Below are 16,906 nucleotides of genomic sequence, written 5' to 3'. Positions count from 1 at the left end.
CACACACACACACACACACACACACACACACACACACACACAAATGAAGGACAGGAGGCACGCCCTCCAACAGGAGGTGTCACAGAGTCCTGAAGTTGTGAGGATGATTGCCAGACCGTGAACGCCGCCACTACCTCCTCCTCTACCACCAAAGGGGGGAAAGACACACAGACTATGAAGAATTAGATGTCATAATCAGTCTCATGGAAGGCCCTAGAAAGAGAATGTAAAGAATAGGAAGAAAAAATATTTTTTTAAAGAAAAGACAAGATTTCTTTTAAAAAACTAAAAAAAAAAAGTCAGCCATTAACAGAGATGGGGACTTCAGACAAAACTGGACCAAGAAACATCTGGCCAATGGAAGACACCACAAAGGGAAGACAAGCCCTGGACGGGGAAAAGTAGATTCTCAGGTGGCAAAGACTCCAGGTTCCCAGGTGCAGTCGAGATCCACAGAACTATAGAAAGCAGGAGCCACTAGGGGGTGGGGGGAGACAGAGGGAAAAACAGACAGCCGGTTGACATATAAAACGTCACCTCACCAGAAACCAAGAAGACTCCAATTAAAATAATAATGCAATACTTCTCCATCTCTTTAGTCTCAACATAAGCAAACACTAAAAGGCATGCTAGTGTCCACTGTTGGCAAGGATGTGGGGGAACGGAAACTCAAAAGTGGGAAAAGACCAGCTTTGTTCTTCAGAGAGCCACGAGGCAGCACTAGCAGAATTGAAAACATTTACCCGAAGAGCCAGCAAAACTGAGACAAAAACACTTAAATAGAGAAATTAAGTAACCCCAAACCAAAAAACTCATAAACGCTTATACACAAAGCACTACGTAGAAGAATATTCCTGAAGCTCTGACAGGTGCGGAAGGTGGGGGCCAAATAAGCTCATGTAGAAAAGGGGTGAGTGTAGGGGCATACTCTGATATTACCTGGCAGTGCACAGGAAATAAATGACCTACATCCGTGCGCAGGGGTGGATCTCAGAGTTGACCCTGAATGAACAATTCAGTGCCATCGAGTCCATGCTGACTCAGTGACCCTGCAGGACAGGGGAGACCTGCCCCTGTGGGTTTCTGAGGCTAAATCTTCACGGGAGCAGAAAGTCTCAAATTTTCCAGCGGAGTGGCTGGTGGTTTCTAACTGCTAACTTTGGGGTTAGCAGCCCAATGCTTAGCCCACGACGCCCCCAGGGCTCTTTTGAATAAGTAACGAAAACTAAGAAAGCTACCTGTAGAACAAACCACTTTAAAGAGTATTGTGTCCCGTTTGCTCCAAAGACGCCGCTGTATCCCGGCTGCTGAGGTGCACGACCACAGCCCGCAGTGGGGCCACCGGGCGTGGAAATGACTAGCATGGGGCCTGGTACTTTCTCTTGTTACCCCCAAAAAGTCAAGAACCTTGACGCTTCAGTATTAACAATGAACCCTTTGAGCTCATCCGGAATCTTGCACTCTTGGGAGTCACAAAGGGTGCCTGGGCTTGGACCCAGGGGAAGATCGATGCCAACGCACATAGAAATCTCTCAGAGACGCCATCCTGCTGATGTTGAAAGGAGACCAAGCCCTTCTCGTGGAGCCAACACAGAGAAAGCATTCCCCTGGAATTGGCCCTCGGAATTTGGACTTCTGACTTCCTAAACTGTGAGCGAATACATTTGTTAAAATAATTTTTTTAAAAAGATAGTGTAACTATATACCTACGCTTTGTCATAATTACATAATAATCATGAGAATAAACATATCTACCAAAGAATATAAAAACGGACTAGCTGTGTCCACACCAAACTCATCAGAGTAACTGTTCTAAGATGGGAAGAGATTATTGAGTTAGGATTTATTGTTAAAATGAAAAGAAAAAAAAAGTGACAAAAACGTTAATTGCTCATTCCGAGTGACCGGGGCAGTTTTCTTGATTATTTTTTATACTCTGGAATTCATCCAAATTAGGTTTGAAATAAATAAAAAGCAGCATTTCTAGCATCAAAAAGGGCCATAGAGGTCTGAGGGGTGTTAAGGAATGTTCTCAACCTGGAATTGCAGAAGAAAACACTCAAAACCCAACAGCAGGGAGACGTGGAGGCGGCGGACACCCAGCCCAACCACGCTACGAGGGGCGCTCTGCAGCCGCCCGAGGAGGAAGCACAGGTTCCAGGCGCAACCTGGTTTGCGGGTGGCCAGTGGCAGGGCACCCTGGGCAAGGAACTGGAGGAGGGGTGTGCTACCGCAAATGGCAGAGGTACCTAGCACAGGGCCCCCTAAAGCACTTGATGGGATGCCTAACGAAGGAGGGTGAGCCCAGAAGGCAGACGCAGACCCTCTGGCAGGGCTCCCACGGGACCTACTGCCGTCACTCGTGCAGCCCCATGCCAGGCCGACTGACCCTTTCATGGAAGCCGAGCCTGGCCTTCCACAGGCCCCTGCCCCAGGCCAGCATCTGTAGGGCAGGACTTGCTATTACTTCAGGGCAAGCTCTTGGCAGAATGAAGAGCAGCGTGACTCAACCGCTTATCCCTGAGTGCCACCAGGGGCGGGGGGAAGGGCATGCCACCTAGGTGCTCAATGTGCACAGTGTTGACGATCAAGAACCCTTTGATAGAGGGGTCAAGATGCCTGGGTAGGTTAGCTGGGATTTTCAGACAGGCCGGAAACACCATTTCCCCTAACTCCCAAAGCAATGGGATCCAGGCTCCCACTGGCTGAAAGTGCCCTATCCATCATCCTTTAAAGGCTAGACAAAATGCATTTAGCGAGGGATGGCCTCATTGGATTTTTTTGTTTTCTTTCACCCGGCAGATGTTTAATTTCAATAAACGTTTAATAGAGACAAGGGGCTCTCACTGATTTCATGCAAGGCCTCAATTCAAAATGCACACGATGAGGCCTGAGTTTCTCATTGGGAAGAATGCAGAGTGAGTGTGGGTCAGGGCTGGGAGCAGCTTCTCAGAAATCACAACTCTTCAGACACTGGTGGGTATTGTCATTTTAAATTCTTTTTATTTTCTCAGCATTTTCTTTTTCAGCAGTTAGTTGTGTGTGTGTGTGTGGAGGGGGATGTCTTCAGTGGGCTTTATTACATCAAACTTCCATTCCCAATTGACTGACTGACTCAGGGAACCATCTTTCAACCTAGCCTAGCTTTCTTCCCTGTTTTAAATTGCTATGTGTGGTAGTTACATCATCTGTTGTCCATTTGAGAGGATTAAGAGTGAATGGGGTGGAGTTCAGCCTGTCAATCAGGTCGCAGCTTGATGACCTCATTTGGAAGCGCTACAGAGATAAATAACTTTAGCTGACTGGGCACAGGTTCATTCCCTGGGAGACATTTCTGATGAGAAGCCACATGATGCAGCCAGAGCCCTGAGAGCTAAAGGAGCCATGTGGAGACCACTGCCAGCCAGCGCTGAGATGCTTCCACCGCCACTGGATCCACAAGACTGCCCACCCACTGGCCTGTGATCATCCTGTATTCAGCATCATTGCATGTGTTTCGTTGAGTCTGAAGAGGGTTTTATAGATTGGTATTGGACATATGGGCTAATATCAGACTTATGGACTTGATCTGGACTGGGCTTTCTTCTTACTATACAATTACTCTTTTATATAAAGTTCTCTCTTACACACGAGTGTCTCCCTGGATTTGTTTCTCTAATCAACCTGGACTAACACACTAAGGGATTTGAAAATGACTGTGCGGTAGAACAGCAGCGGGTATTACAGCACCGAGTTCTAGTGCCAGACCTCCTGACCTTCCTGGGCACCGCAGCCCTGCCACAAAGGGAAGTCACACTCATATTGTACGATTCCCAGGTTGAATATTTCTACATCACGGTATTCTAATTTACATAATTTAATATTCACAAATAAAAAACAAAACGATATTTTCATCGCTCAACAGAATCTGTATAAATTTGATTAATTAAAAAAATAATAATCAAAATCTTTGACTTGAGAAATAAGGAGGTAGGTGTAAGAAATGGAAAACCAAGTTACAACTGGCTGATTCTTGGCCCTAAGAAGGAATGAGGTGAGGTACTGACACATGCCGTGTGGGTGACGCTGGAAAACAACATGCGGAAGGAAGAAAGGCAGGAAGTAAGGAAGGGAAGGAAGGAAAGAAGGGCAGGCAGGCAGGCAGGCAGGCAGGCAGAAAGGGCCACGCGTTGCAGTATTTCTTTTACATCAAGGGTCAGCAGAAGTAAATCCGTGGAGAAAGCGAGGAGAGTCGTGGCTGCTACAGGCTGGGGCAGACAGGAGGAGGAGCTAAAGGAACATGTTGCTTCTTTGGGGGATCATGAAAATGTTCTAAGAAACAATGATGGTGATGTTTGCAGGACTCTATTAATGTACTAAGAAAATCACTGACCTACACACTTTAAATTGTTGAATGTTCAGGTGTATGTGAGTTATGTCTCATTAAAGTTCTTTCTATAAAATATATATACTCAGGTGGCTCTTGAAGGGGAGGAAGCTCAAGGGAGAGGAGGGAGATGGTCTCCCTTGGGTCACCTCTGCTGTCCCTTTTCACACTGCTCCCTTGGGAGTCCCTGAATGTTCTCAATCACAAAGCCCCTTCCTTTGACATCCTCAAGCCTCTCCCTCTCTTCCCCAGGCCAGCACCAGGAGGAACGGAGCCCAGCTCCAGAGGCGGCATCTGGGGCTGGATGAGCTCCTCTTGGTCTCTGCAGCCTACGTCTAAGAAGGTCCACTCTTTACCAGTCACTGGACATTCATTGCACACCTTGCTCCCCAGTGTACAGAAGGCTGGACCCTGCATCACTATGCCAGGCCAATCCACTAGGACCACCCCCGGTTCAGCTCCTCCTGGCTTAGTGCTTGTCTCCACCTCCACTGTGACATGGCCCCACCTGTTGTGCACCTGCACTGAACTCTGCTGACGTTCCCACCTCCTCACTCACCAGGGATCCAGGGCCTGGGCCTCCCTTGTGCATCTCGGGCTCCTGTGTCCCACAAGGCCCCAGAGCTGGGTCAGAAAGCCTGGGATGGGGTCTTGGAGCTGTCCAGCACAGGGGTCCAGTAAATACCATGCAGGCTCAGCCCAGATCCAGCACTGATGTGAAGACAGAAGGAGACAGAGGAGGGGATGCCCTCATCTCCAGAAATACCACCAAGGCACCAGACGATGGCAGATCTGGCTGACTGAGAGGGCCCAAGCCCTGGGTAATACTCGATCCCTGTGTTGCCCCAACGCTCTCTAGCCAAGCTCAATAAGCTGATCCATTCTGGTAAACCTTCAGCTGACTTCTTCGGATTAGCTCTTACAAATGGAGATACCATGTCAACAGGAGTGGCTGGGGCACCTGGGCACCCACCCTTTTGGAATGTGAAGGCAGGCCCTTCAGGAAACAGTGAAAGCCCTGTCTCACCTGGATCTGGTCTGTTGGGAGCCAGGTGGTCCTCCTCGCCTCCTCAGGGGTCCCCTCCATGGGCCAGACAGGGTCCCGAGGACACAGAGCTGAAGGAAAAAAGAGAGGTCATGGGGGTGAGGTGGGGAGCAGCTATCCCTTCTAGAGAGATTCCCCACAAGCCCTTCTTCCTCAGGAGGGGTGGGGACCTCTGTCCCTCCCCATTGGACAAGGAATGGGACCCACTTTGCTGAACTGCAGGTGAAGAGAACTCGGGAAAGGCAGGGAACCTGGCTAAGCCCCTCACGGCCACCCCCACAGGGGGAGGTCCATCTGAGAAGCAGCCCTCCGCCTCTGGGTGGGGCTGTCTAGGCCTCGGGCCCACCAGGCCTCCATGCTCGTTCTTGTGCGTGCTGCCCTGGTGATACCGGCGTCGTTTGGTCCCCCAATGGAACTTCCTGGTTGCCCTCGTTCCAACTTTTCTCTGAGGCAGATCTCGAGCAGATCCCTTTGCCCCAAAGTCCTTACCCGGCTTCCAGGCCCTGACTCTTGGCGGGGGCAAGTCACTGCCAGAAGAGACCACACCATGGCAAGTGATGGGGACACAGGAAGCCCATGGGCTGATGGCTGCCATCCCCCAGTACTGGTCTGTGAGGGCACCTGCATCAGAGAACAAGGTCAGGGCAGTGCAGGACACAGAAGGAACCCTCTGTCACAATAAAGGGTGCGACAAAGACCCATCAACAGAGTCAGGGGCATGTGTTTGCTTTTTCATCTTAATGAGCTAGATCTATACCAGATATGTATGGATGGCTATGGAATGCAGCCACGGAGCCCTGAAGAACAGAGCTGTTAAATAGGGGAAAGAGCATCCTTACCCCCAGGACCCCCACCCCTCTTCAGCCCTGACTCCTCGCCAGCGCAGAACACTGCTGGCAGAGAGCCACCTCCGGGGCCTAGAAGACACAGGCGTGGACTCACCCCACGAAGTCCATGGGTTGATGGCTGCCATTGCAGGGCGGATTACCAAGGAGCTTGCTCAGGAGGATGGATTCCGGGGATACCAGCCTAATGACAAAAGGGAAAAGTCACGGAAGAAGCCCTGTCAGAGGAAACCAGCCTCTAGCAACTGAAGGGTTGTGTATGGCAATGATACATAAAGATCATAGTAAAGTCACACAGGATAGCAGATAGACAGAGGAGAGAGAGCAAGAGTAAAATAAAGGAGTCAGACACATTTGGTAGCATGTTCACCTCAGCCCCTCTTGGTGGTCCACGTGGAGGCGGGAGAAAAGAGGAGGATGAGGGTGTCTTTACTAACTTGGGATATTTATAGGTAGCCACAAGACATGCATATTGAGGAGTTACATATGTCACAAGGTGGGTGGTAACGACAGTAAGGTCCCTGAGCTCACATGTGAGGAAACCTAATACCTGCATTTTGGGAAGGTACGAAGGGGATGGGTGCCGAGGCAGGAGGAGATAATAAAAGGATGTCTGCTTCCATAGAGAGATAGGATCAACCATGTGCTCACTTTAATGCAGCACAGCTGTTAGGGGAGAATCTATGGGAACGATATTTAAAGCAGGATAATGTACTTGGACTTTATCTCTGACTTGCCGAAGTGGAGGCTTTCCTACCGTGGAATATCAGCTTTCCAGATTTCCCTCTAAGTTAGGGATGATAGTTCTCATCCTATTTCCCTCAGTGTTAGTTTCCCACAAAGACTCATAAGGACAATGACAGGAACCCCATCCACAGAAGCAACAAAACATGCCTAAGGACCATTACAATGTACACGTCAAAGCCCTAACAAGTATCCTAGAGAGAAACTAGGGCAACTGGAGTCCTCTGGAAAAGAGCAAAACCTTGGAAGAGCGGGTGGAAATTTGTCTACTGTTCTCAAGATGATTTACATACAGGCTCAAGAGGCAGGCAGCCATGACACTTTAATAAACTTGACAATAATTATTGTATATCCACCTGCCCCCCTGATATTAGGTTAATAGGAATATAAATGGAGCAGTCCCTAAGGAAAAGTTGCCATACCAACCACCATCTCACTGTCAAGTCGATTCCAACTCAGTGGCCCTCTAGACAGAGGAGGGCTCTCCCTACCTGATTCTAAGGCTGTCAGTCCTAAAGGGAGCAGAAAGCCTCATCTTTCTCTTGTGGGATACCTGGTGAATTAGAACTGCTGACCTTGTAGGTAGCAGCCCAACACTTAAGAAGTTCCACTCCTGTGTGTGTGTGTGTGTGTGTGTGTGTGCGCGCGCGCGCACACAGCACACACACTTATGTAAACCAGACCTTGACATGCTTGCTTTGTTTCTCCGGGTCTAGAGTTTCCAACCTTGGTTTGCCACTTTCCTATTAGTGGTTTTAGTGGGGAAATTCCTAGTTTCCTTCTCTGACAGGCTCCTTGCTGTCTCAGCTTCCGACATTCACAGGTTTTACTGTATATATCATCCAAGAGAAGTGAGAACCGGTGCTCAACAAAACGTGTGCATGAATGCTCACGGCAACATTATTCGAAGCAGCTCCCCACGGGAATGAGGCCAAATGTCCACCAGCTGACAGATATGCAGAATGTGGTCTATCCATGCAGTGGACTGTGGTCCAGCCCTACAGCGGAATGAAGGGCCGATGCATGCCACAACACAGATGGACTGTGGAAACGCCTCAGTACATGAATAAAGTCAGACACAAATGTCATCTACCATGTGTCTGTTGACGTGATATACTCATCATAGGCAAATTCCTAGAGACAGACAGTAGATTACTGATTGCTGGAGTTTGGGGGCCTGGGAGGACCGCTTAATGGGTATGGGGAGTTCTCTCTGGATGTTGTTCTGCATTGCATAGTACTGATTGCCCAACATCGTAAACATACTAAAACCACGAATCACATAGTTTAACATGGTTAAAACAGTTAATTTCTTGTTGCATCAATGCTCAATCTGAGTTTTAAAAAACGAACCTACTAGGCCTACCAAGTCCAACTGCTGTCTGTCTCCTCTGATAGTGGAATATTCACCTCGAGGGATGCTACTTAAGCTACCACTCGGCACGTAACATGGGAGATTCCAGGGGTCACAAAGTTGGGGGCACAGGACTCCACGACCCCCCGGGGGTGTGTACCCAAATCCAAAGTAGGCAAACTGTAGGATTCTGAACCGTTGCTTGAAGTCTGCCAAAATCCTCCAGTCACTGCCTGCGTATGTGGCCAGGGGCTATTCCCAGCGCCGTTCGAAGCCCGCCAGCGCTTTCCGTGAGCCGCTCCTTTGAGAAACGCCTGCAGGGGAATCAAAGGTGGGCATGCCCACGAAGGGTCTCCAAGGCTTCCTCCTCGCCTGCGCACGGGATGCCCAGCCACTCATTTCCCCTGGTCCCTCCTGCCCCCTGCGTCCTCCACGTTCCTCCTCGCAGGTACAACGCTCTCAACTGCCAGCGGCCAGCCTTACCTGGTTCGAAGCCAAGCCGCCCTCCTTCGAGGTCGCTTCCCAGGGCCGTTTGGCTTTTGTCCAGCGCCAAGGTCCGACCGGGCGTGCTTAGGGCCCCTGGGATGAGGAGCTGACGACCCCAAACCGAAGCCAGGCCTGGAGTGCGCAGTTTACTAAATAAAGTCCGCCCGGTGCAGCGACGCCGAGCCGGGGGAGGGGCGCTGAGGGGGAGGGGGTCTGCTGGCCGCAGGGGGCCCGAGGGACACCAGGGCGTGGGCTGCCCGAGGAGCAGGCGCAAGGGGTGCGGGGCCGCCCGTGAGCTCCCCGCTTCGATCCGCTCACGCTCGGGCCCCCCGGTCCCTCCTCGGCGGCGCGGCTGCCCCTCGGCGGCGGCGGCAGCCTCCCCTCGGCCACGGACAATGGCGGCCGCTCCCGGGACGGCTACAGCGCCGCCGCGAGGGCTGCCGGGAGTTGTAGTTTCGGCCGCGGGGCGCAGGGGCCGCACGCCCTGTCTGGCCGGAAGCGCGCTCGGGGGAGGCACCTCTCGGCGGCCCCGACCCCCCGGGGGCTGGGGATGGGTCTGCTACTCGAGTCGCACTCAGTAGCCGGACGGGCGAGGTGACCCTGGCCCCGACCACTAGCCCTCACCCCCCACCCCCAGCGCCACTGGCTGCCCGGCCTGTTTGCCCTTCTGGAAAATGACCCCTACCCCGTGATAGCTGTTTAACAAAAGGAATTCGTGAAGCTTGTTTGTGTTCCGTGTCCCAGACTCAAAATTGAGTGTGTGTGTTTTGTTTTGTTTTGTTTTTGGGGAGAGATCAATTTAATTTTTAAAAGTTTATTGGCATTAAAAAATGTTTTTTAATTTTTTGTTAAAAAAATGTTTTTATGGCACAAATGGCTACCGTGCTTGGCTGCTAATGAAAAGGTTGGCGATTCAAACCTACTCAACCGCTCCTTCCGAAAGACCGAGTCATCTGCTCCCCAAAGGACGGCAGCTAGGACATGCTATGACACCACCCGGCACCGGGAGTGAGAATGGAATGCATGGCGCCCAACATGTGAAATTGGGGCGTGAAATAATGAAGACCTTAAAATCAGTGCATTTGAATTATGGTGTCGCCGAAGATTATTGAAAGGACCATGGTTTGCCAAAACAGCAAACATCTGTCTTGGAAGAAATACAGCCAGAATGCTCCTTATAGGCAAGGAAGGTGAGGCTTGGTCCTACCTATTCTGAACATGTTGTCGAGAGACAGTCCCCACAGAAGGGCTGCAGGCTTGGTGAAGTAGAGGAGGGAGACCTTTGATGAGATGGATTGACCCACTGGCTGCATCAGTGGACTCCAAGCTGAGAATAATGGCAAGGCTGGTGCAGAACTGAGCGGTGTTTCCTTCTGTTGTGTAGAGTCGCTGAGTCTTTCAACAGCACCCAACAGCAACAATAATAGCAAGATTTAAGAAAAGTGTTCTTTTTTTTTTGTAATGCTTAGCTTCCCCTCTAAGTACATAGAGCTCAGCTACTAATAACATTAGAGAATGTCAAGCATATTTGTACATTTGTGGCCCTCATCATTGCCAAAACATCTTTCTACTTGAGCCCTTGGTATCAGCTCCTCTTTTTCCCCCCTCCCTCCCTCCCTCTCTCCCTCCCTCACCCCCCCTCCCTGACCTCCCTCTCCCACCTTCCCTCCCTCATGAACCCTTGATAATTTATAAATTGTTATTAGTCTCCAAACTTTTTATAAGATGGCAAAGTTCTGTAGGCTCAGAAAGGGTCACCCACCTCCTTTGTGATTTTCCTGGGGTCAATTTGTAACCAAGCAGTCCTGAGGCATCAGCAAGGGAACAAAGAGAACAAAGCTTCTCAAAGAGCTACTATTCAAGAGCTTGCACAGGAGAGAGGAAAAGGTGCTTCCTTTCCCAAAACGCTGAGGACCCCTGGGGGGAACCCACACACCGCAACCTCCAGGTTCCTGAAGGGTCCTTGGTAAAAGAAGTTCAGAGAAGCCACCATACGCCTTCACCCCACTCCTCCACCCCACTACCCCACCACGCCCCTGGCCTCTGATATCCATCTTCCTGCCAATGTAAAGGTGATGTTCACCTCCAACTATCCCAGTTACCCAACCCCTCATCCATTTGTATGCCCCCCTCTCAACTGTTTGCAGGGTCTGCTCTGGGCTGATTGTCTTCCAGTAGCTGGAGGCTCTAGGTCAGTGATTCTCAACCTGTGGGTTGCAACCCCTTTGGGGTCGAACAGCCCTTTCACAGGAGTGGCCTAAGACCACTGGAAAACACTTATTTCTGATGGTCTTAGGAATTGAGTTACCTCTCCTCTATCCGTCTCCAGGAGGGTCTGCCCACATGCAGATACGCCCACATAGGAGTACCTGGCATGAAGACTGTTACTCATGCTACACTATGCTTCAAGACAAAATTTCATTTATTTGTCATTAAATAAATATTTCACAATATATAATTATATATTGTTTTTGTGATTAATCACTATACTTTAATTATGTTCAATTTGTAACAATGAAAATACATCCTGCATAGCAGATGTTTACATGATGATTCATAACAATAGCAAAACTACAATTATGAAGTAGCAATGAATATAATTTTATGGTGGGGGTCACCACAACATGAGGAACTGTATTAAAAAGGCGCGGCATTAGGAAGGTTAAGAACCACTGCTCTGGATGAAGACCCACTTTCACGCATCAGCTCACACTTTCACGCGTGTCACTCACCTTGCCTGGGAGAAAAGCGAGGCTGTCTGCTCCTGTAAAGATCTACCATCTCGAACCCCCTAAGGAGCAGGTCTAATCGGTCCCATCGGGTCACTAGGAGCACGATGGACCGCATGGTGGTGAGTAGTGGGCTCCACAGCCCAGCCTGGAATGGCCATGGCAGGCCAGACCTGTTTGTGTCCCATAAAAATTCAGTACAAGAAGAGGGCAGACACATACAGAAAAATACAATAAAGGGAGGTCTGTGCTGGGACCGAGTATCTTGTGGAAGACGTAACACTGAAGGATCAACTGTATTTAGAAGGGGAGGCCTGGCCCAGACGCTTAAGCTGGGTCGTGAGTGGAAGGATGTGTGAGCGGCTGCAGGAGAAATGCCGCTTAAAATAAGTGATGTGAAGAGTTTCAGAGACGGGCACGAGGATGCCATCAAAATGAGGGAGGAGGGGGTGTGATGCACCATTTACACTGTCCCTTACAAGGAGCCATGGAAGTTGGGTTTTTTTGTTGTTTTTTTAAGGGTTATGATTATAAGTGAATTTGTACAGATTAGTCCGACAGCCAGTGTGGAGAAAAGACTGTGGGAGGGGAGAGTGAAGAGGAGACGCTCGTAGTGAGGAGGATTTTGGAGGGATTTCCAGGAAAGATAAGGGGTGTTGATTCAAGATGGAAACCCGAGGCCTGGGCTTGTGTAAATTGTTGGAACTCACGGTGGACTAGCAGCAAGGAGGAGTGGTTTCAGAGGGCAGCTGGGTAGTTCCAGGGGCTGGCCCTGGTGGCATAATGGTGACTCTGAGGCACAAAACTTGGGAGAGCCAGGGGGACAGGGAGGTGGGCTTGGGCAAACAGGAAACACTTTGGGCGGAAACAGTCCATGGATAGTATCCCTGTAGTTCCCAGGGTGAGAACTGAGCAGAGAAAGATGCTAATGAAAGAGCAATTGCAACAGTTAAAGGATGGTATCACTGCCTCCACTCCGACCCCTTACAATTATCCTCCAGCCAGCAACCAGGCAGGGCTTAGAATTCCAGCTCCGATCCTTGCCTAACGGCCTGTGCGCTTTGTCTAGTAATTTGGATGTAATCCCACCTCTGGTCCAAGGCTTGAGAACCTGCACAGCTGATCTCTGCTCCCCAGCCACGCCCACAAGCATGTCTCTTGTCACTCTCCGCTCTCTTCTGGGATCCAGTCGTTCCTCCACAGCAGGCTAGTCACTCTTTCAGCAAACATTACGCACCTACTACGTGCCTGGCTCTGACTTAGTAGGATTCTAACGTGAACAAAAAAACCCCACTCCTATACTTAAGGAAGGAGGTAGACAAAAAATATAACAAGTTGAAGTAGAAGAGAATGCTTTGGGGGGGACGGGACAGAGCAGAGTGGGGGATTGCATGCATTCCTGGTGTCCCCACCCACTGCCCCAATGTGTTAATTTGGCTGGCATGATTCTCAGTTATATAATGACGTAATCTGAAAGCTCTGTAATGATCCCCCATGAAGCGATCCATTCAGTTGGAATACTCTCACAGCACTAATCCAATGTCAGTGGAGTTTCCTTGGTGTGTGGAAACATTTTGTTTTAAATCATTTTATTGGGGGCTCTTACAGCTCTTATAATATTCCATACATCAACTGTATTAAGCATATTTGTACATAATGTTGCCATCATCATTTCCAAAACATTTTCTACTTGAGCCCTTGGTATAAGCTCCTCTTTCCCTCCCCCCCCCAACCCTTGTGCATCCTTGATCAATTATATATTGTTACTGTTATTTTGTATCTTATACTCTCCGTTGTCTCCCTGTTGTCTCCCTGTACCCACATTTTGTAATTTGTCCCCTTAGGGCGGTGGCTATATATCTAAACTTGTGAGGGGTTCCCTCTTTCTCACCCTTCCTCCTCTCTGGCCATCCTCCTACCCTCATGATAATGCTACTCCTATTACTGTTCCTGAGCGGTTTATTTTGCCTGAATTCCATGTGTGGAGAGTGCTTATCTGTACCAATGTATGTTCTCCAGTCTAGCCAGATTTGTAAGGTAGAACTGGGTCATGGTGGTGGGGGGAGGAAGTATTCAGAAACTAGAGGAATGATGTGTGGTTTGTCGATGCTATACTACAACATGGTTGAATCGTCCCTTCCTTATACCACTTCTGTGGGGGGATATCCAATTGTCTACAGATGGGCTTTGGGTCTCCCCTCCAACCCTCCTCTTTTGCATCGATATAGTTGTTTGTTTTGGATCTTTAGATGTCTTTAGATGCCTGATCCCGTGTCGCAACATTTTTTATCTTACAAAAGAGAAAAGGAGATAGAAACAAGCAGAGAGAGAGAGACCTACTATCACCAAAAAAAAGAGGAAGAAGCAGAGCGCTTCTTTGGGATCCTACTAGATTCAGGGTACAATTGATGCCAAAATACACAGAACCCACAGATGTGAAATGAGACAAGGACCTTTCCCCAGAACTGACACAGAGAGAATCCCTTCCCCAGAATTGATGCATTAATTTCAGATTTCTAGCATCCTAACTGTGAGAGAATCAAATTATTTGTTAAAGCCATTCAGTTCTATTTTGTCCCAGCAGCCCTGGCTAACTAAGACAGGTGGGGAATTGCAGTATTATATTAAGTAGTTCCACCACTTGTCTGTCAGTTTGTCGTACTGTGGTGACGTGTGCTGCTATGATTTTGGAAGCTATGTCACTGGTGTTTCAAACACCAGCAGGGTCACCCAACGTGCACAGGTTTCGTCAGCGCTAAAAACAGACTAGACAGAAGGAATGGACTACCTACTTCAGCGGCATTAGCTGCTGAAACTATAAGGATGGCATCGAAACCTCGTCACATACTGAAAACCTGGTGAATAGGAGAAGAGAACCGTGTCGGTATACTGCCAGAAGATGAGGCTTTCATGTCAAAAGGCACTCAAAATATGACTGCAGAAGAGCTGCTTTCTCAAAGTAGAGTCAACTCTAATGATGTGGACGGAGTAAAGCCTTCAGGACCTTCATTTGCCAATGGGCCATGACACAGAATTAGAAGAAACAGCTATAAACATCAATTAATTGGGACTTGGAATTTACAAAATATAAATCTAGAAAAATTGGAAGTTGTCACAAATTAACGGAACTCAATATCCTAGGCATTAGTGAACTGAAATGCACTGGTACTGGCTATTTTTAATCAGAAAATTATTAGGTTTATTATGCCTGGAATGAGTTTTCAAGAGGAATGTCATTGTCTTCATCATCGAAAAGGACATTTCAAGATCTGTCTGTAAATACGATGCAGGCTGTAATAGGATTATATAATTTCACATACAAGGAAATCCAGTCAACAATTGTTATTCAAACTTATGCACCGACCACTAAAGCAAGTGATGCAATATCTTTTATTTTTAAATTGATCAAAAATGCAATCAAGATGCATTGATTATTACTGGTTGTGGTAGGTTGGTTTATTTTGCCAACTGGCCAATGAATACATGTGGGATTAATTGAAGGGTGGAGAGATAAATGGCTCCGGAAGCCTTGCCTTTCTTGCCTCTTGCTCTTTGATGAGCAGACCAGTGTGCGGCTGCCTTAGCTTGTTCTCTGCCTCAATTTGCAAGCTACACTATCTGTGGGACATCAAACCGGTGCACTGTGTCTCTGTAATTTGCGGTTCCTTCAAGACCTGCTTCGCCACGCTGCTGTAGTATACAGGGAGACGTCGGACAGGGCAAGATATGACAAAATAATAATTTATAAATTATCAAGGGTTCATAAGGGAGGAGGAGCAGGGAGGAAGAGGGAAAATGGGGAGCTGATGCCAGGGGCTTGGGTGGAGAGCAAATGTTTTGAGACTGATGAGGGCAATGAATGTACAAATGCGCTTTACACAATTGATGTATGTATGATTGTGATAAGAGTTGTATGAGCCCCTAATAAAATGATTAAAAAAACAAAAGAACAAACAAATCTGTCTTGGAAGAAGTCCATCCAGAATGCTCCTTAAAGGTAAGGATGATGAAACGTTGTCTCACGTATTTTGGGCATGTTGTCAGGAGATACAAGTCCCTGGAGAAAAACATCATGTGCGGCAAAGTCGAGGGCCATTGAGAAAGAGGAAGGCCCTTGACAAGTTGGATGGATGACACAATGGCTGAGAGAACGGGCTCTAACTGGAACCATGGTGCGATGGCTCCGGCAGGGCAGTGGTTCATTCCCTTGCACACAGGGTCACTGTGAGCTGGAACCTACTCGACAGCCCCACACAACAATAGTTTCAGAACATTTTCATTACCCCTTCAAGAAACCCCAAATCCATTCTCGCATCCAAAATCCCGACAACCACTAATATACTTTCTGTCGCTACGTATTTCTGATCCTGTGCACTTCACAGAAATAGAATTCAGTCGTGGCCCTTTATGATTGACTTCTTTCACTTCACACCATGTTTTCAAGGTTCATCCAGGCTATAACGTGTGTCAATGTCCCATTCTTTTTTGTAGGTAAATAATGTGGATATACTACCATCTGTTTTATGCATTCATCCATTGTTAGGGATTGAGTTGTCTCAACTTTTTAGCTATTATGCATAATGCTAATATGAACACTCACATACACATTTTCATGTGAGCATGTGTTTTCCTTTCCATAATGGCTAGTGTAATTGAGCGGGCTTACTTCTGACACAGAGGGTAGCAATCACATCTTTTGGGGTTGTGAGCCCCACCTGGATACCCTCTCTGGAGGCAATACGGTACAACCACTTCTATCTGGAAATGGCCTCCTTAATAGGAGCCTGACCCAGGGCCTGAGTTGTTTCTTGCAGTTCAATGTGACTTTTCTCTGTCAGGGGCTTTCCACTCAATAAAATTATTGTCTCTGGTGTGGGAGGTGATGGCACAGGACCATCTGTAGCTCTGGGGACATTCACTATCTCTAAACACTGCTCGTAGACACCGGAGGGGCTAAAGAAGTTCCTTGCCCCCTGTCCTCTCAAGGGACCCCTTTCCAAACGCAGCGACCTAGAGATCTAAGCGCAGCTGTTCCTGGGCTTACAGATTCTCGGAATAAGCCCCAAGGACTCTCTGACCTGCCTCCCTGAAGTCCACAGAGGAGGTCTCTGAGCTGCTACCCACGATGGGCAAGGGACCAAAATAGCAGGAAATTAAACTTTTAATGACCCTGGGATTTAGTGGCAGCCCAGTTTTGTCCCCAACACCCTTAACATCTCTAAGGTCTGCATGCCTGCTTCTGCTCAGCCTTGGGAAAGGCCCACATGGCCCCAGGCTCAGAAGCCAGGCACGAACTCCCACTTAAAAGCCTGTCCTTATCTGTCTGGGCTCCACACA

General features: G+C 48.5%; 1 protein-coding gene across 10 annotated transcripts in view; it reads right to left on the bottom strand.

Annotated features, from left to right (window-relative positions):
* The window catches only part of ZNF606 (zinc finger protein 606), a 22,473-nt gene extending 13,330 nt beyond the window's left edge, over positions 1-9,143 (bottom strand). For 2 of the 10 annotated variants that reach the window (XM_045292293.1, XM_045292302.1), the window contains exons 1-4: positions 8,838-9,143; positions 6,354-6,440; positions 5,901-6,032; positions 5,394-5,482 (exon numbers count right to left, since the gene is read on the bottom strand). In XM_045292293.1, the coding sequence (XP_045148228.1) occupies positions 5,394-5,482; positions 5,901-6,032; positions 6,354-6,384 (252 nt within the window). In that variant the 5' untranslated portion in view covers positions 6,385-6,440; positions 8,838-9,143. Of the gene's footprint in view, positions 1-3,608; positions 5,078-5,393; positions 5,483-5,900; positions 6,033-6,353; positions 6,572-8,514; positions 8,669-8,837 lie in introns of those variants that run through there. The other 8 variants (XM_045292300.1, XM_045292294.1, XM_045292301.1 and 5 more) reach the window with 8 other exon arrangements.
* Positions 9,144-16,906: the final 7,763 nt, after the last annotated feature.

Source organism: Echinops telfairi, unplaced genomic scaffold (assembly GCF_000313985.2).
Source record: "Echinops telfairi isolate 266 unplaced genomic scaffold, ASM31398v2 ScPeMD7_655;HRSCAF=1070, whole genome shotgun sequence".
In the NCBI taxonomy this organism is placed as follows: Eukaryota; Metazoa; Chordata; class Mammalia; order Afrosoricida; family Tenrecidae; genus Echinops; species Echinops telfairi.
This window is presented reverse-complemented; position numbering and strand designations above follow the sequence as displayed.